This window comes from Oncorhynchus mykiss, chromosome 16, assembly GCF_013265735.2.
Source record: "Oncorhynchus mykiss isolate Arlee chromosome 16, USDA_OmykA_1.1, whole genome shotgun sequence".
NCBI classification, from domain to species: Eukaryota; Metazoa; Chordata; class Actinopteri; order Salmoniformes; family Salmonidae; genus Oncorhynchus; species Oncorhynchus mykiss.
In genome coordinates, this window is record NC_048580.1 from 41,226,973 (window position 1) to 41,254,629 (window position 27,657).

At 42.6% G+C, this 27,657-nt stretch overlaps 4 protein-coding genes and 1 long non-coding RNA gene across 8 annotated transcripts in view; 2 read left to right on the forward strand and 3 right to left on the reverse strand.

Annotated features, from left to right (window-relative positions):
- LOC110491055 (RNA-binding motif, single-stranded-interacting protein 2) overlaps positions 1–4,774 on the forward strand; it is a 36,726-nt gene extending 31,952 nt beyond the window's left edge. The window contains exon 13 of the mRNA XM_036946902.1: positions 70–4,774. Coding sequence (XP_036802797.1) covers positions 70–147 — 78 coding nt within the window. The 3' untranslated portion in view covers positions 148–4,774. The remainder of the gene's footprint in view (positions 1–69) is intronic.
- LOC110491986 (sentrin-specific protease 1) lies at positions 3,630–13,338 on the reverse strand. Its single transcript, XM_021565896.2, has 17 exons — positions 12,584–13,338; positions 12,101–12,150; positions 10,687–10,913; positions 10,335–10,419; positions 10,014–10,209; positions 9,632–9,770; positions 9,108–9,226; positions 8,592–8,872; positions 8,311–8,374; positions 8,185–8,223; positions 7,955–8,039; positions 7,541–7,675; positions 7,196–7,327; positions 6,805–7,008; positions 6,344–6,508; positions 6,132–6,227; positions 3,630–4,525 (listed from the first exon to the last, which is right to left on the reverse strand). Exons 1-17 carry the CDS (start codon positions 12,721–12,723, stop codon positions 4,463–4,465), a joined length of 2,220 nt encoding a protein of 739 aa, XP_021421571.2. The 5' UTR covers positions 12,724–13,338; the 3' UTR covers positions 3,630–4,462.
- Positions 13,339–13,533: 195 nt separating this feature from the next.
- Positions 13,534–27,657, forward strand: part of LOC110491990 — a 36,162-nt gene continuing 22,038 nt past the window's right edge. The window contains exon 1 of the long non-coding RNA XR_005036522.1: positions 13,534–13,717. This is a non-coding gene — a long non-coding RNA (uncharacterized LOC110491990). The remainder of the gene's footprint in view (positions 13,718–27,657) is intronic.
- On the reverse strand, positions 15,993–21,067 carry LOC110491989 (protein lifeguard 2). Of its 2 annotated transcripts, none has more exons than XM_021565901.2 (12): positions 20,746–21,067; positions 19,648–19,768; positions 19,423–19,529; positions 19,138–19,202; positions 18,793–18,846; positions 18,655–18,705; positions 18,480–18,519; positions 18,277–18,314; positions 17,723–17,810; positions 17,477–17,572; positions 17,033–17,086; positions 15,993–16,930 (listed from the first exon to the last, which is right to left on the reverse strand). In XM_021565901.2, the coding sequence occupies exons 1-12, from the start codon at positions 20,758–20,760 to the stop codon at positions 16,778–16,780; spliced, it is 882 nt and encodes a 293-aa protein (XP_021421576.1). In that variant the 5' UTR covers positions 20,761–21,067; the 3' UTR covers positions 15,993–16,777. The 2 variants fall into 2 exon arrangements, with proteins under 2 accessions (XP_021421576.1, XP_021421575.1); XM_021565900.2 differs by having other exon boundaries at positions 19,423–19,532; positions 20,746–21,065.
- On the reverse strand, positions 22,965–26,811 carry mfsd5 (major facilitator superfamily domain containing 5). 3 transcript variants are annotated; one of them, XM_021565898.2, is made up of 3 exons: positions 26,599–26,811; positions 25,206–25,600; positions 22,965–25,055 (listed from the first exon to the last, which is right to left on the reverse strand). In XM_021565898.2, exons 2-3 carry the CDS (start codon positions 25,515–25,517, stop codon positions 23,922–23,924), a joined length of 1,446 nt encoding a protein of 481 aa, XP_021421573.1. In that variant the 5' UTR covers positions 25,518–25,600; positions 26,599–26,811; the 3' UTR covers positions 22,965–23,921. The 3 variants fall into 3 exon arrangements, with proteins under 3 accessions (XP_021421573.1, XP_036802796.1, XP_036802795.1); XM_036946901.1 differs by lacking the exon at positions 26,599–26,811 and adding an exon at positions 26,250–26,372; XM_036946900.1 differs by lacking the exon at positions 26,599–26,811 and adding an exon at positions 25,700–26,168.

Genomic DNA, 27,657 nt, shown 5'->3' on the forward strand with positions numbered 1-27,657 from the left:
ATGTGGTATGAAACAACTGGTCTCTTTACTGACGATTGATTGATGAATTCTTCTTCAATATGTTAACAGGAAAGTGCCATCCAGCAACAGGTTTCCCTGGAGACTCCCACAGAACACACAGGTTACTCCTATCAGCTTAGAAAGTGAAGAGGAGGGACAGGTGGGTTATACTAGAGTCTATTTCCTGGGCCACCTGCGGTCCCGTACAGCTCAGCGCATAGTGACTCTGGACAGAAGCACCAGACAGTCACACTATGGACAAAAGGATATTTCAAAATCAGAGGTTATGGTAAACTCTTGAATACAGATGAATGGATACTGTGAAAATGAACAGAACATGGGGCATCTATTTTGACCACAGAACATGACTCTACAGTCGAAGAAAGAGAAACCACACACAGGATTTTTTTTTTTGTGCACATATTAACAAATTATTTTCCTAAATATTCTGGGGAGTCAGAATGAAATCAGGATCATAAAAGTTACAACAACATGCGTTGTCGATTAGCTGTACTTTTTTTTTGTAAAATATGCTGATTTCGTTTTTCATTTCATCATCTGTTATTTGTAAGCTTTTCACCTGTATTTTTTTGGTATAGATTCAAAAAGTCACTAATCAAAGATTTTTTTTGTTCATTTCACAATGCCATTGTTGTTTTTGTTCATTTCACAATGCCATTGTTGTTTTTGTTCACTTCACAGTGTTTTTACTGGTACATTTTTGACGAGAGAAGGCTGAACCAACTGCTTAAGTTACTTAGATCATAGACGGTGTCATATCTGGTACTATCAACTCAGATACCGTTTTTAGCACTTGGGTCCCTAGTTGAAATTCTCACAATAATTCTCAGAATCTAAATAGATATTTAGAAATAATGCTTAAGACAATCAAACATTGAATTGATTATTTCCTGATTCTGGCCAATTATAATAAAATCATGCAGGGAATAAAAATATATATATATATGCATGATTCAATTTGACATGAAATACATTTAGTTGCTGGTTGTATTTAATCTTATATTTCTCCAATGCCAACCAACAACATAAATAAGTCTTTACATTTGGTTTTAGTGGGTTAAGCTGCTACCCTTTTAAACAGACCCAAAGTTGTTGTCAGGAGTTCACATTATTGAGTGTTGCGCTCGTAGTTTAAACAAGTAAATTCGAGATCCAACGCTACTTTCTCTCTGTCTGTTTATAGATGCCTCTGTTTTTGTTTATTCGGTTTTGTTTTGATTCCGAGTGACTGTTTTTTTTTTATTTAAAGAAAGTTTGTGAGATCTTTTTTATTCGATTTAATACTTTTCAGATTGATACATTTATTTTTTTGGTAGTGTGCAGCGAGTGGTTACATGTTTCTATGGACAAGTAGATTTGTTTTTGAAAGATTTGTTGGCTTTTTCTTTTGGAATGATGTCTGTCATTAGTCATTTTTGTTTTTTCTTGTTCTCAATCTCTGTTTTAATTTTCAATCACATGGAAAATGCTCTAAATGTTTGAGAGATTTCAAATCAGTCTGTGTCATCAGTTTTGGCACGTTCACCGTTTTAAAGAGGTGTGCTCAACTACTCATCACTCCAAGATAATTATGGGCTCGATTCAATCCAAATTGAAATGTAAAGGCAATGTGACCGCATTCACGGTAAACGCTGCATATGTTGGCTCAATTGGAAATGACCATTAAATGTCTATTGCGCAATCCGTAACAATTTCAGCTTTGCTGACTGAATCGAGCTCTAAGTGTAATGCCTCTTAGAAATTATTTCAGAAATGTGTCCTACGTGGTAGAGTAGTCACTAAATCAGTGGTTAGGGAATGCGGTGTGAAAAGTAACAATACCTCCTACCCAACAAGAGCAATGTAAAGTCAGCTGAGTGTTCGTGTGCAAGATTCAGAGACGTTTTCTAAGCTCTTAACTTCTATGGTTCTCCAGGCTGCCCCGCACAGTAACAGCGGGTACTGTCTCCATAGCTTCACTCTTCCGTCAAACGTTCACAAACCAGGCCTAAATCCCAGGTCAAACATCCAATCAGACTGTTTTGTTTCTTAAAAAGGCCAGTGATCTATGCAATTAAAAAAAACAAAAACACACACACATCCACAATAATGCAATACTTACGCTATAGATGAATTTCAGAACTTTTTCAGGTGACAATGGGCTGTTTGTTTGTCAATAGTGACTTTTGAAACTTAGCATTCTGCGATTGGTGGCTTTCATTTGAGTTCATCCAAAAGTTTAGTTGTAAGATTACACGCCTCGCTGTTCATCAAAATGACAGTGAGATCGCTGCATAGAAGGGAATATCTGTATATGCTCTACAGGCTGTCTACTAACCCTAACCTTAAATCGGTGATGGTATGACCATCTGTAGAAAGAGCATCGACAGGTGGACTATCCAAATAAAGTGTTACCATGTACAGCATGGTTCATGAGGTTGGAGAAAAATCACTCGGCTATCTTGCTAAAGGCCTCACACCATCTCCTAAAAATGGGATACTGACTACCTTGTCCATCCAGATACACAGTCCTTATTGCTGGTCAACCAAAATATTGGTTGTTGATTTTTTTGTTTGTTACCAAAGACATCATCCGGTAGACATTCAGACATTTCCAAGTGATCAATGCTTGGTTTAGAATACATCTGTAGTTCTTTCTTTTTCCTTGATTTGTGACTGTACATGAAAAGGTTTGTTGACACTAGTAATAAGCTTTATGAATTGTCTCATGATTTAATTTGTGGTAGGAAGAATATTATCAGAAATGCCTTATAGATTTCATCAAGAGAGGATTTAAAAAGGGTGCTACACACTAAATTGCTATCTGGAAACATGTATGCACTGTCTGCAAAGTGTTTGATAAAACAGGAATTATTTTCTTGTAATATTTACACCCACGTAGTATCAGTCTTAGGAAACCACAATTTAATGTTTGTTACACTCATTTAATTTTGAGGACAATCATTCCAGATTTGAGTTGAAATCCAAAAATATTCAGCATTAGTTTGAGATGTCGGGATGCCCTTGCCCTTTGCCGTAGTTCAGACAATCATTTACATGAAGTCCACTTGAAACATCTTGCTGCTAATTTAGGATTTTAAAGGTTGCGTAGGAGTGGGCTCTACTGCTTTGTGTTTCATTGTACAATGCCAACTAGAGGGAGGAAATATTAGTTGAAGCTCCGTCCAGCAATAAGTCACCAACGTCATGTCAGGTTAAAAAGGAACACATTTCAGTCATTGGCTCACAGCCTTAACATCTACTATCCCCTGGCTTTATCAAGTCCATTATAAAGCAATCATGTACAATCTTTTTCACTTTTGTCAATCATTAATTTGCCCTTACGTGCCACACTAGCAGGTCTATGGCGGTGTTTTAAACACAGCCTTTTCTAGACTAACAGCTTTTCAAAATGATTTTTTGGGGGGATTGATGTTATTTTTGAACTAGGTCATTTTTTTTAAATTAAAAGGAATCCACTTTTTTTTTTTTTTTTACAGTTTGTCCATGTGCCTTTTATTACCAAGTGTGTATGTCATGTAAAGTACACCTTTCCAAACAGATGCACACACACAATACTTGAGGAATTTATTTCTAAAAAGACTTTGTTCTAGATACAAAACAGATAATAAAAAGGTACAAAATGTATATTAAATACATTATCCAAGAAACTGTATACTCATCAGTATATACACATGTTGAAAATATCCAGAGAAAAATGCACTAACGTTTTTTTTGTTTTGTTGCTTTGCTTATTAAAACAAAATAGACTTTACATTTCAGGTTACACAATTTACTCTTGGAATAACAGGTCTCTTGGTCAAGGAAGCATCACGGCTGCTTATCTGTTGATGGGGTCCAATCAACCAATGAGGATACTCGTGTCACCTCAAGTACCACACAATAGCAATGTATGGAAACACACCACTGCCATTTCTAGGCCTACCCTTTTACAAATTATACTCTGAGGTCAGTTGCATATATTTTCCATTTAGCTAAAAACCACTATCAAAATGTGGGTTTCCAGATATAAAGCAAAGAATGTCACTGCATCTCGAACTCTGTTCTCTCATTTAACCAGTTTATTGAACCAGGTAAGGGGTGTTGACCGTAGACTAGAAAAATAAAAGGTGTTAACAGTCATCACATCACCAAGCTCTCGTCGAATTATACTTCTGAGTAGTTTACAAAAATATCGACAGTGACAAAAATACAAGCAGTTGCACTGGTTGGCCCAACTTCACTAGACGCGATCCTCTGACGGGAACATTTCAGAGTATCATTTGTAAAATGAGAACAACCCCCAAATTGAAAGAGAGACCTTTGCTTGCTAATACACAGGAGGTTGTGGTTGCAATAAATGTATCCTCCTGCAATGGAACAGCCACAGCGTCATGGGCACCGTCCTCATTTCAGACACTTCCTCGCTCTTGACCTGTTCAGAAATCTCTTCCCAATTTCATCACAATAGTTTCCGATTCAATATCTCCCAGACCATGCGTCTCCTGAAGTAGGGCATGTGTTTCTGTCAATTGGAGGGAAGGGAAATACGGAGTTAAATACTGAGTTAGTTACTCATAGGCTCAATCCCAATGCCCCCCCCCCCAATATATGGGCGTTTTACATTTGTATGAATTGTAATTCGTGTTTTAGGGACTCCTGAGCAAACAGGGCAGATTTAGAAGAATCTAGCTAAAGCATTTAACGTTTCTGCAAATGTAAAAAAATAAAAATTATTGCAAGTTTGCCTTCCCTTCATTAAAAAAACTTTTAAAAAACAACGTAAAAGTCCGACTTGTCATCGTTCTTCATTGTGGTAACGTTAGAGATTGAAAATATTGGTCAGTAATGTAGCTACCAAACTGCTATTATGCAATATCGTGCTTCAGTACTACTCCACATTGGACTACAGCCAGAGGATGGGTAACGTGACAGGCACATTGTTATTTTGTACTTGTCATACTACGGTGAGAAATGGAAGGAAAACCATTACTACCGCAGCTACAGGCACTGTAGCTCGTCGTCAATGAATTGCGTGGTAGGTTACCCTTTGGCCGCTACTGCTGTTCCCGAGTGATGTCCCGTTCCACAGGGTTATTCATCTCTCCCTACCACTAGTTGCTCTGTTTGAGGGACACTCTTCCACCGGGGGGGGGGGGCAGGAATGCTCATGCTTACCGTTACACTTCCATTAAAAGCAGAGTCGCCAACAAGTGCCAATCTCTTATAGTGACCGGGCATCACATTTGAGCAAATAAACAGCGGTCTCTTACAAGTGCCAGGTTAAAAAAGCTTTAGGCCAGTCTGATCTGGTGGAATTTCCCAGCATCTCTCTACCTCGCGCTACCTGATTGATCCCTGCATTTCAAAACGCAAGTCTGTCCGTATAACCAGGGAGAAATACTGATCAATTCAATTGCTTTGGCAACATATGGAGTGCATTCTAAATGCAGCCAGTGTTCCAAATATAGAACAGGGCTGCTTTAGAGTCTATTGACACACCCATACGTCAATCCAAGTAATATAATAATAAAATCCATCAAAATCCAACAGTTTAAGCTAAAGATATCCCTTTATTTGCATGGGCTGCATCTCAATCCATCGCATCAGTGTTTGTCAGACCATGAAACATCCCGGAAAATCAGTCTTCTCACAAAATGAATCCTTAGGTCCGAACAGTTAGGCCTACAAAACGAGTATGAACCATCCATTGAAAGTTGACTCTCACGAACACGATGGTGTTCTCCGTTTTGCTCTATGACCCCCACAGGTGGCACGGGACTCGTCTGAAGCTAACCCAAACAAATGAATGGAAGTATGGAGGTAGTTTTGTGCCTACAAAAATAAGGGGTGTGTCAAAAAAAAAAAAAAAAGGCTGAGGAAATATATTTTGTTTATCTCCTAGATATAGGACAGACACTTTGACACCGCATACATTTTTTGGACTGTCTTTTTTTTGCCATTTATGAATGTGTTATTCACTGCGTTATGGGCTATAGTAGTAAAGGCCAAATTCAACATTTTATCAAATAAAACATTTTCAAAACACCTCAAGATGGTATTAAACACGGGCCTCCCCCCCCCCCCACCCCCAACAGACACAGTGACAGCTTGGCGGTTGAAGTACTTACTTGTGTAAATGTGATTGGCTTGTCTTTGGTGATGTACTCAGCGTATTTGCAGGTGAACATTCCACAGTCACTTCCGTTCATCTGCTGAGGAATCTCCTGTTGGGAGAAATGGCTTGAGATCCATTTTTCAAAAGACGGCAACATCTATCAGTGAAGTGTCAAAGCATGTGGAGTTGAGAGAGATCTCGGGTTAGATATAGTGTAACACGTACGTTGCGTTTCTTGCTTTGCAGAGTCCATTCTGACGTATCCAGGTCTTTGCCCTTCTTGTCCTTGCTTTCCTGCTGCAGGTATTGCAGCAAAATCCTGCAGGCTTCGTCATTGTTCCCTCCCATTGAATCAAAGTACGTGACAGTCTTCTTACGGAGATCCACCACCTGAGAGAATTATTATATATATTTTTTTTAATATTAAAAAACAAGAGAATATTTCATATTAAAAAATATAACAGTCAATATAAACATCAAACGACAGATTCTGTCTAGTGTGATTCCCACTATAGAACCAATCTAAACCGGACTGCGCTGGCTCCGATTTTTTTTTCCATTTTCACAGAGTCCTTTCCCAGCATGGCTCCAGCAACTATGGTGGATGCATAACCAGGCCAGGCCACTGTACCCCCCCCCCGGTAGACAGGCAGCAGCAAAGTACAATATATTGTATGTTAACTCACAGAAAGGCACCAGTGCACCCCGAGGTGGACGGGCACCAGTATGATGTCCACTGAGAAGATGTCCATCTTTTTGGTCCAGCGGCGTACGGCAGAGTAGCCTGCGCCGCGGAGCTTGGGGAAGAAGAAGGTGTTGAAGGTGTGGACCGTCGGCAGGCCGGGATCCTTCCCGCGCTCCACTAGCAGGTTCATGTAGAAGTTGATCACCTTGGAAAGAGGAAGCGGGGGTCAAGCAGAGAAAACAGCATAGAGCCACGGATAAACCCCTTCTGTATTAGTTATTCTCTTGTCTGTATAGGCACAGACACACAGAGAGATGAAATTACTAGCCGCCTCCAAAAACAGTGGTATGAGACGGCGATATAAACAGAAGCAGCGTGTGACGTGCTCTCACCTCGTCGTTGAGCCAGTTGAGGTGGCTGAGTGTCTGGAGGTCTTTGCGTGTGATGGTGAGTCTGAATCCTTCACTCAGCATCTCGTCCTGGCTGCCTCCCCTCAGCGCCCGGCACACCTCCCCCTCCATATCCTGGCCACAGACACGCAAACATGCTGGCTCAGCTAAAGGCTGCTCGCTATGTACATTCCTGACGCACACAGTGAGCAAATCCATTTCACTTATTTAAAAACACACTTAGTACAATTATTGCAATGCAATTTTATTGGTAATGAGCTGGCTCACAAACGCAAAGTGCAGTATTAGGCACAACATACGGGGCTAAAAACAAACAGTGAATTGTACCTCGGTGAGCTCAGGGAACTCCTCGGCGGGTTTGGGTCCCTCGACGAGAGGAGCCAGAGGAACCTCCTTCTCCAGAGGGACTCTGACATGCAGCTCCACGGACCTGTTGCCCAGCTGGCTGTCATCTGACAGACGCTGGACCAGACCACAGGACAGGAGGGTTAGACAGACCACCAAATAATTTTCTATTGAGTACAGGCTTAGCAGGACAAGCCGAGTTGAATGCTGATTTCAGAGCGGTCCTCCCCGTGTAAAAGAGCATCCTCATTTCATATAGCTAATAACCTAGAGGTTGAACGAAGCATAGAGGGGAAAACTTCCTATATTTTCCCAATGGGTGGTCAATGTGGGACTCGGTATAGACATGAGGGCTGACGTCACACCATTGAGGGCAGAGAAGGGGATGCTAACTACCTGTCTCAGCAGTTGAGCAGCTAGGGCCTCCTGCTCCTCGATCTGCCTCCGTCTCTCCCGGGCACGAGAGTCATACATGCTAGTCCTGGAAAACACAGACACACACATCCGACTTGAGGACTTCTAGAATGAGCTAGAGGAGGATTTCAATTGTATTCAGTATGCACAGGGGCACAGCAAGATACGCCGTATGAATTTATCAAGGAATGGTGACAAATTAGGGGACTTACAATTCCTTGATCCAGAGTTCAGCTTGGAAGCATGGCACACTGGAGAGACAGACAGAGAGTAACCAGGCTAGATGGGAAACACAAAGTAAATAACGCACACCAACATAAACGATTCAAAACACATACCTTGAACTGCATGGCTTTTTGCCCTTCTTCTCTTTCACAATGATTACGGAGTCCCCATCATGCGCTGCAGAACAAGCCATGGTCCAAATTAGTACAAGAGAGACAAACAGGCTTTTATAGAAACACAACACATAAAACTAAAGATGGCACTGCGGCGTTATCATGTCCTGTCTCTGTATACAGCTGTATACTGCTGGTGGCGATAAATCAATGTCCCTCCTTGGGGTCAATAAACTACTACACCAACTCTGATGAAGTGGAAACGGGCTAAGACGTTTCACCTGATGATTGTGTGTCCTGAGAAGAGGTGTCTTGTAGGGTAGCTGGAGAGGGGGCAGACTGTAGTGTCTCTGGTCCCCTGGGGCTGAGGTCTGAGTTGGGGGCCCAGGTGTGGTTCCCTGCCCCACTGGAGGAGCCCTTCCCTGGGCTGGGGACGTTGCTGTAGCCCTGGCTGAACTCTGGACGGGGGCTTGGGGGTTCACTGGGGCCCTCGGAGGCATCTCCTGCCCCCGTAGGGGACGAACACTGGAGCAGATGCCTGCTGGTGCTCAGGAAGCTGGTGCTGAGAGAGCGAGAGAGAGCGATTATAAGAAAGGAGCACCAGCACACCAAATGGCCAAGACGTAGGACAATCAAACCCAGGGAAGAAGTAGAAAAGGGTAGATTTGATGAAAACGTGTGTGGTTGCATCAACGTGAGAGTACAGGTCCTTGAGCACGACTGAACTGTCAGTCATCCTCGGGGACTTGAGGAGAGCGAGAGGACTGTAGCATTAGCGGTGTGCTTGTTGTACTCACAAGTCTCTGTGTGAACGCGGAAAGCCATGGGGGCTGCCGTTGTGGAACGACAAGGACTGGCCACCTGAGACCATGGCCAGCAGCTGTCTGTACACAATCTTCTCCTCCTCACAGACAGACTGGAGCAACACAGAGAGGACCCATCACTCTATATTATAAATAAAGCTTGGATATGAGGTAGAGGCAACATTCTCCAGGTATATTCAGGACTACGTGATATGAGCAGGTCGTAACTGAACTTCCCCCTGGGGAAAAATACTTATTCTATTGTATGTATATGGACTTATGTTATGCGAGACACACAGGGATAGACACAATAGAATAAGTATCTTTCCCCAGAGGGAAGTTCAGTTACACCATGCTTCTATCACGTAGTCCTGAATATACCTGGAGAATACCTGGATCCTTTTAGCCGTTGGGCTGTTTTCAAATAACTCTTACATAATAGCGTTATTTGAAAACAGCACCAATAGCAAAAGTTCAGCAAGTGGGAGCCATAAATATTCTGGTAGCTGGTATCTCACCTCTTGCGCGGTGCAGCGAGCCCCGGCTCTGAGGAGGCGGTTGGAAGGGCTGCCGTGTGAAGGACTCTGCACAACGCGGATGGGGAAGGACTTCTCATACATGCTGGTGAAAGAGCTGCATCCTGCTGAGGTCAACTGGCTACAGAGAGAATTCAATTACTGCACCGAACATGTTACTCATATTATTGTGAATAGAACCATATCGAGCACAGGAAATAGAACACTTTCAAGCACTTTGAAATTCAAGCTCTTTAACAACCTTGCAAAGGGCCCTGTTCAAAAATCAAGCCTTTTCAAGGTTTTCAATGCTTGATTAATAGCAGAATGCATTTTTTACCCAGTCAGAAAGGCAGGCCTAGATCTATTGACAATATGAACATACCTTGTTGATGCAGGTGTTCTGAGGTGGCTCCTGCCCAGACGGGTAGAGGGACATGGCTTAGGGGTACTGCTGGAGGAATGAGGCAGACTGACAGAGTGCCCATTCGTTTTGGGCGCATCACGATGTGTGAGAGCCATGCACACTTGCCGTCTGCAAACCTTCGATCCGATCATCGTCTTCTCAATTCTAAAGGACTCTGCCGTGAGCGGAGGAGGAGAGAAAGTGTCGATTAAACAACAGTCCATTTCCATATCAACATTACTGACATTTCCAGCCGGCAGCAGGAATGGTTTCATAGACATTCTTAGAAAAGAGTATTGCCTGATTTAGAGTTTCTCCATTCCAGAGTTGTCAAGGGAGCGACACACATCCCATCCAGGGGATCAGAGTACCTCACCTCAAGGACCTGAAAACAATACCATAAAAACAAATGGCATCATTGTTCAATATGAATATAACAGAGCGCTGGCCTGTAATAAACTGGAGTAATGAATACGTATCAATCTACTACTAGATCTGGGCTCATATTCAAAAACTGTCTCAAAAGTGCTGATCTATAATCAAGCCCCCCCCCCCCCTATTCATTATGATTTAAAACTCGAAAACTTATCCAAGATTAGCACTAATACTTTGTGAATTAAGAGCCCTGAAACATCATAAAGAGATCCAATACCTCAGTCTCTTCCCAGACAGATGAGGAACGAGGTGCAGAAGTTGAGGGTTCAGGCTGAAGCTCTTTTGCTGGCTCTTCATGAAAGTGTTCTTCCGGAGGGGGGTCTGGGGAAGTGGGCAGTATGTTCCTCAAGGTAGGAGTCACACTATTCCGTACCCAGGATGCCACGTTGGAGCTATGGCTCTTCACCCCTTCAGCTGCAGTCTTCACTGTGTCAATGAAGACCCCTGTTGTCATATGCACAAACACATCATATCAGTTCAGATAGGGAACCATGGACTGTATACACTACATGACCAAAAGTATCTCATTCCAAAATCATGGGCATTAATATGGAGTTGGTCCCCCCCTCTACTGCTATAACAGCCTCCACTCTTCTGGGAAGGCTTTCCACTAGATGTTAGAGGGACTTGCTTCCATCCAACCACAAGAGCATTTGTGACACCGGGAATGTTGGGCGAGTTGGCCTGGCTCGCAGTCGGTGTTCCAAATCATCCCAAAGTTGTTCAATGGGGTTGAGGTCATGGCTCTGTGCAGGCCAGTCAAGTTCCTCCACACCGATCTCAACAAACCATTTCTGTATGGACCTCGCTTTGTGCACGAGGGCATTGTCATGCTGGAACAGGAAAGGGCATCCCAAACTGTTGCCACAAAGATGGGAGCACAGAATCGTCTATGCTGTAGTGTTAAGATTCCCCTTCACTGAAACTAAGGGGTCTAACTCGAACCATGAAAAACAACCCCAGACCATTATTCCTCCTCCACCAAACTTTACAGTTGGCCCTATGCATTGGGACAGGTAGCGTCCTCCTGGCAGCCGCCAAACCCAGATTCGTCCGTCGGACTGCCAGATGATGAAGCATGATTCATCACTCCAGAGAACGTGTTTCCACTGGTCCATAGTCCAATAGCGGCAAGCTTTACACCACGCCAACGACACGTGGCATTGTGCATGGTGTTCTTAGGCTTGTGTACAGCTGCTCTGCTATGGAAACCCATTTCATGAAGCTCCCGGCGAACAGATCTTGTGCGGACATTGCTTCCAGAGGCAGTTTGGAACTTGATAACTTGTGTTGCAACAGAGTACATAAAATTTTTATGCGCCACGCGCTTCAGCACTCCCGTTCTGTGAGCTTGTGTGGCCTAGCACTTCACGGCTAAGCCGTTGTTGCTCCTGGACGTTTCCACTTCACAATAACGGCACTTACAGTTTCCCGGGGCATGCTGAAAGTCACTGAGCTTTTCAGTAAGACCATTCTACTGTAAATGTTTGTCTATGGAGATTGCATGTCAGTGTGCTCTATTTTATACACCTGTCAGCAATGGGTGTGGCTGAAATAGCCTAATCCACTAATTTGAAAGGGTGTCCAAATACTTTTGCAAAAATGCACAGCCAAGATTGCTGTTAGCTTACCCATCCGAAATCTCTTCACTGCCAGGTCATCTTGGTCACCATCCTCCAAACTATAAAAACAGGGGGGAAACAATATCCAACATGAACATGTGCCAGAGAATCACTGACAGTGCCGCGGCGGGGGTCTTGCTGAGTACGCACTTTGGTTGCTCAACCCAACTGTGTCAGACAGTGTGCCATACTTCTGTAACGTTAGCTAGCTAGTAGTAGCTAACTGGCTGGTCGAAATCTCACCACCTTCTCAAATAGACAGGTCCGCAAGTTTAGCTACAACTCACACATAGTTGACAATTAGCTAAACATAGCATCTAGTTAGGTCATCCAGTGCCACCACGAGCAGGTACACTAAGCTAAATTAGCTAGGTAACGTTAGCTTATTAGATTACTAACGTTAGTAAACTAACGTTAGCCAAGTTAGATTACTACACAACAAATAGATGACAGATAAGTTAGCTAGCTAACATTAGAATAACCTTAACTTACCAGTCGATGGGTCTTTTTGTCCTTATCCGACCACCTTGTTGTACTCCGTGTGTATCATTATCTCGTTGGTCGGGAGCTGGTACTCCATTGCGGAGATTAGCGAAACCCGTTCCAATTAATTCATAAAATTTATTGAACATGTTTAGAGAAGTTTAAAACCTCCCGCCCGCGAAAATGTGTATCGCTATGGTTGCTTCCAACCCGCCTGCCAGCGCAGGAAAAAGCACATAAAGCCACCCAACGTCATTCAACCGGGGAAAGTAAATCGTTGCTAGTTAGCTAAACAACACTGCTAACCAGCTAGCTATCAAGTTACCGTTCTCCGTCCCTTGAAATTAGCTAGCTTGTGGTTAGCTAAACTAGCTATCTAACAATCCTGGTTATGTGGCTGTAGCGACTAGGATTTCAATCACTACTATCACATTCGACAATGCCATGTATATTTCTTAAATAGCAAAGAAGTCCAAAGTACTTCAAATAAAAAATAACTCATTAAACGATAACCTCTAACCTCTCCCGCTTCTTCCTCATTCAAAACCACAACATGGTCGTCACTAGTTACCACAGCCACTAAGTAAAAAAACATCCCTATTTCTAAAATGTATATTTTTAAAATGTGATTTTAAACCTAACCTTAACCACACTGCCAACCATATGTATAACACTAAACTTAAATTAGGACCAAAAAGCAAATGTCTTACAAATTAATTTGTAGGAAATAGCCAAGTTTGACTTTGTGGCTGTGGTAACTAATGGAAACTACGCAACATGGCCGACCTTGGCGTTCTACCATGATACGTTTTCATTGGATGAGCAAATTGAATTAGATACAATTATTATGAAACGCGATTGGCTGGTTGGAATGCTTTTTTCATGGCGCTTCTTTGACGAAGTCAACGTCAGTTCAACTCGTATCAAAAAGTAGAGGCGGAACGAGAGGGTTTACTACATCCGAAATCTGTCCGCCAAAATGAGACCACAAAGTGAGGAATTTTTCTATGGAGGATAAAATGAGTTTCGAATGTGGAAAATGTCCATTTGTTAGAGCGGTCCCTCGACTATCTTGTCAATATAATATACATCGTTGCTCGTATCTAGTTTAGTGTCGGAGATACAAAAAAACCTAGAAGATTGGTGAGTACATTTTTTATTTTATTTACAGCAAGAATTGTAAACAGAAATTAATTTCCTAACACACTATGGAATAACACTCAACGCACTTAACCAAGAGAAACATTTTTTTTTACAACAGCAAATTAAGTACAATTTGTTCAGATAAGACTATTCCAAGGCCACATATTTCATACACAGATGAACCATTCAGGGTTTTATTAAGAAAATATATGTACGCTTTTTTCAGGCCAAATACACTGTAGTATTATTTTCTTGCCATGTACACATCAAGAAAGTTTGCAAGCATGTTTAAAGTTAACTCTTTCATGTCACAATAATCAAAACTCTTTGCTTTTACAAAAAAATATCAACTCTTTCAGTGTCTATAAAAACATTATGCCACGAGGTTAAGCCATCAATTTACAGTGCCCTCTGTAATTATTGGGACAGTGATTTGGTTGTTGCTCTGTACTCCAGCACTTTGGATTTGAAATGATACAACGACTTTGAGGTTAGAAGTGCAGACTGTCAGCTTTAATCTGAGTGCATTTTCATGCATAGCGGGTGAACCGTTTAGAAATTACAGCACTTTTTGTACATAGTCCCCCCCCCCCCCCATTTTAGGGGACCCAAAGTATTGGGATAAATTCACTTATATATGTACAAGCATTTCACTTAATAACATCTGCTAACCATGTGTATGTGACCAATAAAATTTGATTAAAGTAGTCAAAAGTGTAGTATTTTGTCCCATATTCCCAACACGCAACAATTACATTTAACTTTTGACCAACAACTTGTTGGATGCATTTGCTGTTTGTTTTGGTCGTGTTTCAGATTATTTTTTGCCCAATAGAAATGAATGGCAAATGATGTATTGTGTCATTTAGGAGTCACTTTTACTGTAAATAAGAATAGAATGTTTCTAAACACTTCTACATTAATGTGGATGCTACTATGATTACCTCCCCTGATATTGTAATGGTGAGAGGTTAGCATGTCTTGGGGGTATGATATTTGTGCGTCTAACTTTCTCACTCATCGTTATTCACGGTTCATTCAGGACTATCCGTAATCATGGTAGCATCCACATGAATGTAGAAGTGTTTAGAGACATATTATTTTCTTATTTACAATAAAAGTGATTCTAAAATGACACGATACATTATTTACCATGAATGTCTATTGGGCACAAAATAATCGGAAACACAACCAAAACAAACAGCAAATGTATCCAACAAGTGTGTAGAGTCACAAGCTTGATTTAATCATTGCGTGCTGGGAATATGCGACCAAATACTAAACTTGACTACTTTAATACACATATAAAGGGAATTTGTCCCAATAATTTTGGTCCCCTAAAATGGGGTGACTATATACAAAAGGTGCTGTAATTTCTAAATGGTTCACCCGATATGATTGAAAATACCCACAAATTCAAGCTGACGGTCTGCATGTTAACCTCATGGTCATTGAGTAATTTAAAATCCTAAGCGCCACAGTACAGAGCCAAAACAACAACAATGTGTCACTGTCCCAATAATTATGGAGGGCACTGTATAACTAACTACTGGAGCAAATACATATATTTTCCACATCCCCACATTGTAAAGGTTTTCAAGATTGGCCCCCAAAACATGCTTAGCAAAGCATATGTATCGAATCATTGGTTTAACCCAGTCCCAGAGTCATATATTTAGATTCTAAATACAATCCACTGGGCACACACTGGTTGAATCAACGTTGTTTCCACGTCATTTCAACAAAATTACGTTGAACCAATGTGGAATAGACATTGGATTGACATCTGTGCCCAGTGGGATGACTCCTGTTTAGCTATCTGTAAATAAATAAAAACTTAAAAGAGTTAAATAGCAGCCAACCTAGCTGGAAAATTGTAACATGGAGGGAATAATACAGAACAGAATGTTACAAAGAAAGAGAAGGGTGGTGAGTAAACCCCTACTGACATCATTGGACTATGGCTCATCATATTGACAGGATTGCATTGCATCTCCAGTTTTAGTGCAACTAGATTAACTCATGTTTAGTCTAAAGCAGCTAAGGAAAGCCAAGCAATTTGCCTACGTTCAAATGAAATCAGAATTGGCTTGAATTGCCTGCATGCTACGGATCTTGTGTTCCTTTGAGATTTCAACCAGTAGGCTAAGAGTTGACAGACTGGAGGAGAAACAACAAACCATCGACTTGCTGTGCACAGATGCCATTGATTTAAATGTGTCTTAATATGTGTGTAATTTATTTTGTCATGGATACGTGTCTTGTCCTTTTTTGGATTTATTGACGATGCTGAGTGATAAAACAATTTCCCAAGTTTGGATCAAAAAAAAGGAACTACTTTACTCTCTCTCGCTCTACTCTAAAGCTGAGGGTCACCACAATGTGTTATGCGCTGATGGAATTGGATGTAGCCTAGTGCACTACTGATGAACTAAGCACAATGATGTCTACGTTGCTACACTGAAAGATATTCAGATATTCATGCCTTTCAGGGCAGATACTTTTAAGTTCCTCTTCATAAGAGGTGATAAATAGTCCTGTTGAGCAGTGTCATTCATGACTGTTGTTGTTAAAAGACGGGAGAAAGCAAGGACATCACATCTGCATAAGACAAAAACACCTACAGTTCTAGCTTTTAGACAGACTCAGTGTTTTGCATGTGTTTTTCACACCTATCTACCGTTAGCAATGTAATTCTATAGATCGCCGACCCTATAGGTGAAAAGTACTGTACATTCTGGAGATTGACAGCTAAGCAGACAATAAAGTAGTATAGGTCCATATCATGCTAGAGGGGGAAGGAAAATCACACTAAGCTGAGACTGTGGGAAGAAGTGGTGGATCAATAGGTTGTGTACAGTACATCTGGTGAGATCAGAGCCTGTATTCATACCGTGTCTCCGAGTAGTGTCGACCTAGGATCATATCCCCCCCTGTGTGTATGACACTTCACCGTGATCTAAATGGCAAAGCCGATCCTAGATCAGCACTACCACTCTGAGACTATGAATACGGGCCGTGTTTGGATGGAAAAGCTGAGATGCTGGCCTGGAGGTGGATTCAGTTTGTCCTCTCTGTTCCGAACAGGGACAGGAAGAAGGAGAAGATGTAGATAATGTCGAGGTAGATGTTGAGAGTGGCAAAGACGTATTCCTCTGGACTTATTGTGTAGCGCTTGTTCCCCATCAGTAGCTGGGTGTCAAACGCCAAAAACTGAAACGGAGAAAAGAATTGAAGTATTACAGTAGTTGTACATCTCTCTTTGTCATTGGTGGACTGTCAAGTAAAAACAGACTATATAGGTTTTACACTTACCATGGTAAAAAGTAACGCTCCCAAGGCACCATAGACACCATGCACCCAGGGCACCTGGAGCACAAAACAAGCTGATATTATATCTCTCGAAAACGTGAACGTTCAATTAGATCTGATGCAGCTGTATGCTTGATGTTTTTTTTTTCTCTCACTAATTGGTCTTCTGACCAATCGGATGAGCTCTGAGAAAGATCTGATCTGATTTGTCAAAAGACTAGTTAGTGGGGGGGGGGGGGGGGGGGGGGGACAGAATTGGCAGCCTGTCTAAACGCTGCCAATTCCTCATGTTAGTCTCCACCTGCATTTACTTATTCACCTCATTCATTATATAGTTTCTGATTAGGGTAGTTTTACTTCCTGCTATGTATAGCACTTTACTTTGCAGGCTTTCATGTATGACAATGTGCTCTACAAATAAAGTGTATTATTATTATTAGAACTTACATATCCGTAGGGCAATGCAATGGCCAGGACCAGTCCAGACACCATCATGACCATGCAGAAGGTAAACAATACACCTTGGCATGATGTCACATCAAACTGAATAGGGAAAAAAAAGGGAAGATAGGGCAGCAAAAGAGAAGGTAACTTGGCCATGAGGAATAATAACAACCTATAACCAATTGTGAATCATAGAAGCACAGTGATCCTATTAAATTATAGAATTCCCTTTTTCACAGGCAGACTGACCTTAGTTTGGAAGCTGACGAGAGTGACAGTAAGACAGACCATAGCAGTAATACCCAAACACATCACCACTGACTTGGTGTTGTAATAACTATTAGAGGGGGGAAGATATGGTACAGAAATTATTTGCCAAGTATTTATTTACTAAGAAATGACACCAATTTTTTTTTATACAGGAATAACATATTAATGACTTATTTTGGTGAATACACAGTAACTAAGCAAGCCTAAAATGTATAACAGTGTTACTAAGCCCATGTATACCTTTGGCATATCTGATCGACACTGACACTGGTTAAAGCAGGGTTGCACCAAACCTCTTCCTGGAGATTTACCAACCCATACGTGTTTTCAACCCAAAACTAATTTAACCCACCTGATTCTACTTATTAGCTGTTCACCGAGACCTTAGCTGAATTTAATGTTACACGTTAGCTGTTTAACTGGCTGCAAAAACCATCGTGCTAGCCATACTGAAAGTCTGAAGAAGCAGGCATGCAAAGCATAGCGGACAACGGAGACAAACAAACTGTAGACACAGCTATGGGAGACTGTACCTGGATAGCATCCCTGTCATATAGGAGAGAGAGAGGGTCTGCAACAGGAGAGATTACAAAGTGAACAGACATTACCGAGAAAGAGGGGTCACACAGAGGAGAAGTCTGTGATTCTGAATTATGTGTAGTACTTCAAAGTCTTTGGACAATGTGTATAAATGTTGTAAAGATATGGATTGTTTCCAACACTCTATGATACGTACAAAGATGGCGAGCAGGATCAGATTCCATGGAAACTGTCTCCTGTGGGAAATACAAATCAAACATAATAAGTACTGTAGTTAAGTACTGTTGTTAAATTCTGCTAAAATGATACATTCTCTAGTATCATAATAACTGAAGTTGTGTTCACCACACACATTAACACTGTGAACTCACCTTGGTCCAGGACAGCAGACGAGTGTAATATATGTGACAAAGAACACAGCACTGTGTGAAGAAATAACATATATTTTAGTACTTTCAGAATGAAATCAACATAGTAATGATGTATGCAAGATCAAAGCTGTGACTTACTAGGAAGCCCAGTACCATCCAGGGTTGGACTGAATGTAGTTCTTCACTGGTTCACTGATAAAGGGACCAAAAATAATTGTAAATATGCAACGTTTGCCCATTTTCATCAAAGTACTTGTTCCTGTGTGTGTTTTCCTGCCTGTTATGGTAACAGGCCTGTTATGGTAAACTGCTGCTTCCTATCTAGCACCTGTGACAGGTTTATGTCTGGTGCACAGTGATGTAACATCACTGTATCAAAGTGTAGGTCTTCCTGCGATTGTCCTGACCATCTATTGCCTGTCCAGGTAAAACTATAGAAGGATGGAGAGTGGCATCCGTATTTAGAGGTTATAGAACACGTACCAGAATGTGAAGAGAGCCACAATGGAAAGAGTGACAAGAAGTTGAATCATCAAGATGGCGTAAACCTAAACGGGGGTAACGGGGGGGGAAAAGACAACTAAAAGGAGGTAATGAAAAACACAGCTTAAAAATAGCATACAGTATCTGTATGGCCTTAACATACGGTAGTAATAATGTAGTAATGGGGTAGTATTATAGTAGTAATTGGCTTGCATAGGTAGTGCAATGTAATAGGGTGATAAGGTAGTAAGTAATAAGGTACTAATAGCTATAGTAATAGCCTACCTTGCGGATAAAGATCCGTCGGATGTTTTTATCACTCCAGCTGAATTCTGTGAGCATCTCCCCATCACTAGGATAAGCCCCACTGTAACAGGGGCTGCCGCTGATGCCTGCTGACAAGTTCAACACAAACACACACACAGGAAATGGTCAGTTGTTTTTTCACACTTTTGTTCATAAAGAGAGGGGAGTGAAGAAATGCCGGTTCTTTCTGCGACACTGACATACCTTTCTCGCCTGCGCCAGTGGCCTCCTCATAGGTGGGAGGGGCCGGTGGCCCTCCTGCTTCTCCACTTGAAGTGCCATACTGCTTCTCTCCTGCTTCAGCAGCCTTGTTTGCGACTGTAAGCTGAGGGTACATAAGATAACGGACTCAGGACTAATCAGGACTAAATAGCTGTTTGGAAATAAAAATACCTTTTAATAAAACAACAGAGGATGATTATGAGCCACTAATCAACTGAGAAACTTGAGCAGAAACTTTTAAATCCAAATTCCTTTTTTAACAACAATATATATATATTTTTAAATCCACATTTTAAAAGCAAATACGATGAATTCAGATTCACAATTTGGGACTAATTTGAAATCTGATCTGATGCTCTGATTGCTGACTGTCCGATTTGGACTGAGATCGGTCCTTAGACAAACCCTCTGCTGTAGCATAGCTCCACAATGTGGGTGTAGACGATCCAGGATCAGTGAATGAGTCATCATTACACAACACTGTCCAGATGGCTAATGAATGTGCCAATGAATATCCCTCTCCTCCCTCTCCATATTTCCTACATAAAAATTGAAATCTGTTGTGACCTCATTTACAGTCATTAGTACGGGTAGGCTAATACAGTTTCTTTAACTTCCTCAGCTTTGAGTCAATGCATAACAGCAACACTTAAGGTTATATATAATGGGGGGGTTCATCCGTGTCTCTGGACTGAAGGATAGTGACGCAGGCTGAACATTACCCTCTCTCCATCTCCATACAATCGAGTTTTATAGCTGTCATTTCGTCAACTCTGCCATTCTCTGATGACAATACTATTCTTTGCTGCCGAAGAGACGTTGCGTTGTTACTGAGCAACACAACGAGATTAGCTCCTCAACAGAGGCAGGTGAGAGGATGGAGCGACAGGTACAGCCTACGTACATGCTGCCACAATGATTACGTAACATTGTGGACCACACGCACTGACATAAAACTGACATAAAAAATATAAGCCAAGAACCTTCCTTTTTTTTTTGACTATGGGTTTACTGCAGATTGAGCATGGGAATGAATGAGAATACAGTGAGATCTATAGGATGTATCTGTAAAGCCCTTACCTTGCCCTGGGTCATAATGGCTGTGTCTGGTGTCTGCAGCAAGCACTATGAGGCTTTATTTATCTCTCTGCTCCAGTCAAAGAAACTCTGTTTTCCTCCTTCCTTTGATATTCTATCCTCTCTTGTATGTGTCCTTGATGCCCAGCAGTTCTTGTACAGTCAAGTAAAAGAACTGACAACGGGGTAAGATAGAGCCTGGGAAATAGTGTCTCCCTCTGCTGATGCTTCTCGTAGATTAAACCCCTTCTGATGCTGCAGCAGTGGCTTAATCCAACAGCCCACGCAGTTAGGATTCTCACAGACCCCCCACCCCCAAAAAAAAGGAACATTCTAGCAACATCCAGGTGAAGCAGCAGTGCTGTGGGAAGCTTGGACAGTACCAAACTGCTTAGCAAAAAGGGGTGGGCAGATGCTGTATCGGTATGTGAGGATAGGACCAGAGAGAACTGGAATATTTGGTCTGCAGTAAAAAATAAAAAAGGAGAGAGGGTGACGTAGAAGGGAATACGTGATCTGAAAGTTACATATTTGCCCTCTACTTCTCTGTCTGTAGCACTTAGGCTAAAAATAAAACCTTTTCTCGTTTTGAAATCACATATATTTTCTCCATTAACTAAAGAGCCAGATAAAGCATCAGTGGTTTAAAATGTTCTATGTTTAGGTAATGCACTGATGCAGTGTTCGGCATTCATTCATGAAAGGCTACTAACATTCACGAAAATACTGGAAGCTCCTACTAATAAAACATTCATGTAACACTGTAGAAGAGGCCTGCATTTTATCTACATACACCAGACAGTTTATTAGGTACACCCATCTAGTACCGGGTCAGACCCCCCTTTGCCTCCAGAACAGCCTGAATTATTCAGGGCATTCTACAAGGTGTCGGAAAACTTCCACGGGGATGTTGGTCCATGCTGATGCGATGGCATCGCGCAGTTGCTACAGATTGAATGGTGGTACATTCATGCTGTGAAAAGCCTGTTCCATCTCATCCCAAAGATGCTCTATTGGGTTGAGGTCTGGGGACTGACCGGGCCACTCAAGTAAACTGAATTTGCCGTCATGTTCCAGGCAATGTTTTTCCACATCTCAGTTGCCCAGTTTTGGTGATCATGTGCCCACTGGAGCCGCTACTTATTTTTAGCTGATAGGAGTGGAGCCGGTGTGGTAGTCTGCTGCAATAGCCCATTCGTGACAAGGACCAACAAGTTGTGTTTCGAGATGCCGTTCCTCACGCCCGTGGCCGCCGGAAGATGTTGGGGGTGATGTCAAAGTTATTATAAATGTTTTCATTTCAATTTATCAGGAGGTGCTGCAGCAACCTCAGTAACTGAATACCTCAATGCCTGTCTTCCAGATTTTTATAATCAAAAGAGAACCATAGGGCTCTTCCAGAGGCTTGGCTGATGTGTAAAACCTGCAAATTCAGATAAACAAATGGGTTCACACTCAAAAAGTTGTCACAAAGCTTATTTCATTATTCTGTTTAATTATTTTCACTGCATCAGGGATAGAGTACAGACGTTTCGGCTTTACAGCCTTCTTCAGCGTGTGTGAGGTACAATATTCTTTAATTCAAAACAGCATTTGTAAAGATCCACAGATGAGCAGCAAGTGCTTCTAATCAGGATTGCCAGGGATGAAGCTTTTCCTGTCTATCTGTCTACAAATTATTCACAAAGAATTACAGTCCATATCAAATTTTGCATGTTGTTTATGAGTTGACCCCACATATTTATGAACGGCTTTGCCTGATGTCCTTGAATTGATATGATGCATTTAGGTGAGCGGACACCTGGGGCGATTGATTTGTGAGTTGCCCTTCGTGCCCAATCCCATAATTCTATTTCTTTGTGACTAATTTGCACACAGGTAGACCAAAAAAAAAGCCACATTCCTGATAGTCAAATTAAAATAAAATTGTACCTACACACACTGAAGGCGGCTGTAAAGCCAAAACGTCTGCGTACGCTATCCCTGATGCAGTGAAAATAATAAAACACATAGAATAACAAAGTAAGCTTTTTTGAGTGCGAACCCATCACCCCTTTATATAACAAGCCACGGCCAAGTGACTCACTGTCTGTTGGAGCGATCCATTTTTTGAGAACGGGGTGGTCTCCCTAATAAACTGGACAGCAAGTGCATGTGTAGTATCACAACCTGAATCTGTCTAACATTATCACTGCAATTCAAAAGGATCACACAACGACAAAGACGGTATTAAAATCACATTTATTCCATATTTACAATATGTCCTATTTTACTGAAGGTTCTGGAGAATAGAAAGCGAAAAAGAACAAGGCAAATACACACACACACACCTCTCCAAGACACATTAAGTATCCATTCAGAATCTAAACACCCTTAACATTGGTGTTTAATTACTACAATGTACCTAGCAAGCCCCATAAGTCAAAATAGCAACTGTTTGTATACCAAAACAGGCATTGATAATGGAATGGCCCCGATATTCATCCACACAACAAGCTATTTATAATATTTTTCCCCCCCTTTTGGACACTACTGACAATGTCAAGAACAAGTGTAGCTACACATGCCCACTGATTGACTTCACAGTTGCTTTCATCATAAGCAGTAAGACTGAATTGATATATTTGTACTTGTTTTAAATGATATGAGAGTGGGTGATAGTTCTGCCGAAGCGAGCAGCTGGGCTAGTGATGTAAGCCCCGTTCTGCTGTGGCTGAGTGGTACACCCTGAACAACGCAGTTGATAAACACTACAGCATGTACAGGCTAGAATATGAAGAACATCCTGGAGCAAGACTGGCACCACCTACTGGCACAACATTATTACACCAGCATGTGCGTCAGTGTGTATGCAAGTGTGCTTCAAAAGAAGGGAGATGACGCAGACTGCAGCATTATAACTTAAGAACATATTTTTCTTCATATACCCAACAATATAGCGAAACAATTGCTAGTCCCTGTTAACAAAACGAAAACGAATAAATATCAGGAAATCTTGTAACCTTACCGACACCAGATTATTTTAAATCATTGTCTAATATTGGTAAATCCTAGGTTGATTAAATGTCAGGTTTCAGTCCCTCAAAAGCTCATTTTACTTTCCCAAACGAGTCTTCATCTGTCAACAAAGCAGTAACTGTATTCCAAGTCATTGTTGGGACAATAAAGACCTCTGAATGTCATATCTCTCCCTCTCCTTTGGGCCCCTCTAGTCTGAGATCCACATCATTCCTTCCCAGAGTAAAGAGACTAACCACAGCCAAGAGTGCAGCTAGCATCATAACAGCACAGCCCCCAAACATGTTTCTAGTTCCACTACCACTCTCACCCCCTCCAGTCCCAGACACTTCTCCATGGAGCGCCAGGAGCCCCAGGCAGGCCAGAAGGTGCAGAGGCAGCCTGAACCAGGCCAGCACCCCGGCCCTCTTCTCCTCCGGGATCACCCTCCCCTGGAGGAAGCTGACAGCGGGGAAGTAGAGGCCACTGGCCAGCTCCAGCAGCAGGAAGGCCAGCAGGGACTCGCGGGGTCTGGGCTGGCCCGGGGCAGTGGAGAAGATAAGCATGAAGAAGGAGAAAAATGCAAGCAGCATGGAGAAGCAGAGGAGGTGACCAGGCTGGAGGCGGTAGCGGGTGGATGTGGCCAGGCGGTAGAGCAGGGACCCAGCCATACTGGCTGCCATCAGGCAGGAGAAGACAATGCCCAGCGGAGGGCCGTGGGGGTCCAGGACCGGGGTCCACAGGAAGACAAATATATAAAGTACACTCTCAAACAGAGCTTGGACACCTCCTAGCAGCATCACCCGTCTGTCTGATAACAGACAGCGGAGACATTCCTGACAGCTGCGCCAGAACCGGGCCCGTGCTGATGCCCGGGCCAGGGGCACTGAAGCAGCAGGACCAAGCAAGGACGTCTTGTCCCTCTCCTGGCCTCCCTTCTCCTCCGTGCCCCAGTCAGTCAGCACCACCCAGCCACAGGCCCCCAGGCAGGGCACAGCCAGGAGGAAGGGAGCCACAGGCCCCAGGTGGAGCCACTCAGCCAGCATGTTAGCCACCAGCCCAGCCCCCACTGCCAGCCCGTGGTTCCAGCTAGCAGCCTTGGTGAAGGTGCTGGGGATCCATTCTTTAGGGAAGTCGTGGGCGTTCACATGTCGATGCACGTACCAGGCCTCGAAGGCTGTGGAGAGCAGAGAGGTGGACAGGCCCCCTAGCATGCGACCCACGATAAGGACAAAGTAGTCACGGGATAGCTTGGTGAGGCAACAGGCTGAGTAGGCTACGCAGAAGAGCAGGCAGGTCTGTCTGCGCCCCAGGACCTGAATTAATGCATTTAAAAAATATATATATATTTTTAAAACACATAGTTGCCTTAGCCATACAACAATACATGCATAAAACAATTATTGAGGATACAAATTTTAAAAAGTCTAACAATGTATTTACTTCGTGGTCTTCGTTATTGTTACCTGAGGGAGCCAGCCAGCCACGGGGGCAAACAGCACACAGGAGGCCAGACCAACAACATACAGGATGGCTATCTGGGACTCCAGGAAGCTGTAGTGACGGTACAGCTTGTAGAGGTATGGCCCCTGCAGCCAGTCAGCCCACAGGGCTAGGAGGTAGCCTCTTAGGAACAGGGTCTGGAAGCGGCGGAAAGCAGGGTTGGTGCCCACAGCAGAGGGAGTGGGTTGAGGCGCGGTGAGGCGACGTGCCGTGAGCTCCAGACCGACACATAGCGCCAGTAGGACCACGATGGCCAGGTAGGCTGTCACCAACATGGTGAGTTTGTCCAAGTGACACTGTTGGGATGAGGGAGGTCTATTCACTCCGGTCTTGTAGCCCTAGGAGGATTAATCAAAGGCTGTGGAGAAAGAGACATAACCTTTACTTAAAGACAGAAATATTGAATATCTGGTAACACAAATAAGGTAGGCCATGTCAACGTGGCATCCACACTTGCCAGATAAGTTGTTTGCTTAGTGTCATCATCCTTCATGGTGACATAGAATGTAACCTAGTCTATACTGTGTTCAAAATGTTCGAGGCTGAAAACTGAACCAAAGATCAGTACGGTGGCAACCTCACTGGCCACCAATGTAAATGGTGTACGTTTGCTGACGAGAATCAGATATTTCACAAGTTAAAAGCAGCTAGCCTAGGCAGTTAGTTAGTAACGTTAGCTTAGTTATATGCAGCCAAAGCATTATTTAACGCCGTGCGCATTTCCATTTATCCCTCCATTATAGTATAATTTTCGTAGTGACAACGAAGTTTTCTATGTATGTGCAAACTATCGTTTTTCTAAAATACAACCTAAACTTTTGAACAATTTGTTTACCGCCAGTCTAGCTGTGGTGTGGTCAATGCGCATACAACACATGCGCAAGGACAACAGCTAAACAGTCTACTTTGGCGACATTGAGATACAAGTTCCTCAGCAACATTTATACTTTGGTGAGTAACAAAAGTATGTTGAAACCAATCATTAAACTAAAGCGTGAAAAACATACTATGGAGGCATGAATGAAAAAGATTCAGGGAGTTGATTTGATTGAAATTTCAAGCCTCGCGTAACGGTCGTCAGTAGTTACCACAGTCACAATTATGGCTAAACCCCGCCTTTTTCTACAATTTCTTAAAAATCTGATTTTGAACCTAACCTAAACCAAACTGCTACCCCTATGACTAACCCGTATCTTAAGACTAAATGCATTTTTACGATATAGCCCATTTTTGACTTTGTGGCTGTGGTAACTAGTGACAGCTGCACTGGGCCAGAGCTAGGCAGATAGCATAGTTAGCCATTTTGCCATGTGACGCCACCTAATCGGCTACAAACAAGCTGACTGATTTGCTTACCATCTTGTTTGATACTCGCATCATACCACTTTACATACTCAAAGTCGTGTTAAAATCAATAAGAACGGAATTAGCTAGATAGCTAGCTTCGAAGTACGATAAACCGCGCTCTACAACAACATCCTCCTTCAACTTCCGGGTTTTGCTGCAGTTCTCTTTTCAACTTGACCACTGAGCGGCAGCCTTTCTCTATACTGATGGTGCGGTCAGACTTCTTCTTTGGTATTATGGCGGTCCGCAAACAAATGTTATAGGTGCACGCCGCCACCTATTATATTGGCTGTGTATATGCCCACAATGCTGTAGTATGAATTCATTACATTTTGTGAAAAAATTGCCATACCGACTAACTCTGCACCCATTAAAACCCTCATCCCTATTCCACTACTTTGGCCTTACCTGATCCTACTCCAGGCCAGCAGCCTGGGAGGATGGGACACTATCGTTCAAAACATATTTGAACTATTCTGCAGTAAAATCTTGTACACTCAAGTGCTTCTCTGCAGTTGTCACGGCCAACATATATCCTCTGTGATTTCCGTTCCATTCCTGCGGTACTATTGACAACCATGGCCATGACGGCCAAATAAACAACCTCGAAAATGCTATTCCTATCACTATTGTCCTCGACCTACTCACAGATCCTCTTAGGATCCCTCGCCCTGGACCCATCTTCCTCTACTACTCTCTTCACTGACTCAACATTCGACACCTGCACTACTCTGATCCTGGTAAGCTGAACCTGCCTTTCTATCACCGGACACCTCTGATCTCCAGCACCATGGGTAGCCCTACATTACACACACACAAACTTTCCCACCGATACTACACATTCCTTTGTCTCATGTCCTCCTGCACACTTCTCACATCTAGGAATCTCCTTCCTACACACTGCTGCCACATGACCATGAACTTTACGCCTAAAACACCATAATGGATTTGGGACAAAAGCTCTTACAGGATAACTGACACATCCCAACTTCACTTTATCTGGTAAAGACTGCATCAAAGTTCAGTAGTACAGACAGTATCTTCTCTGTTTCACCACACTCTCCACCG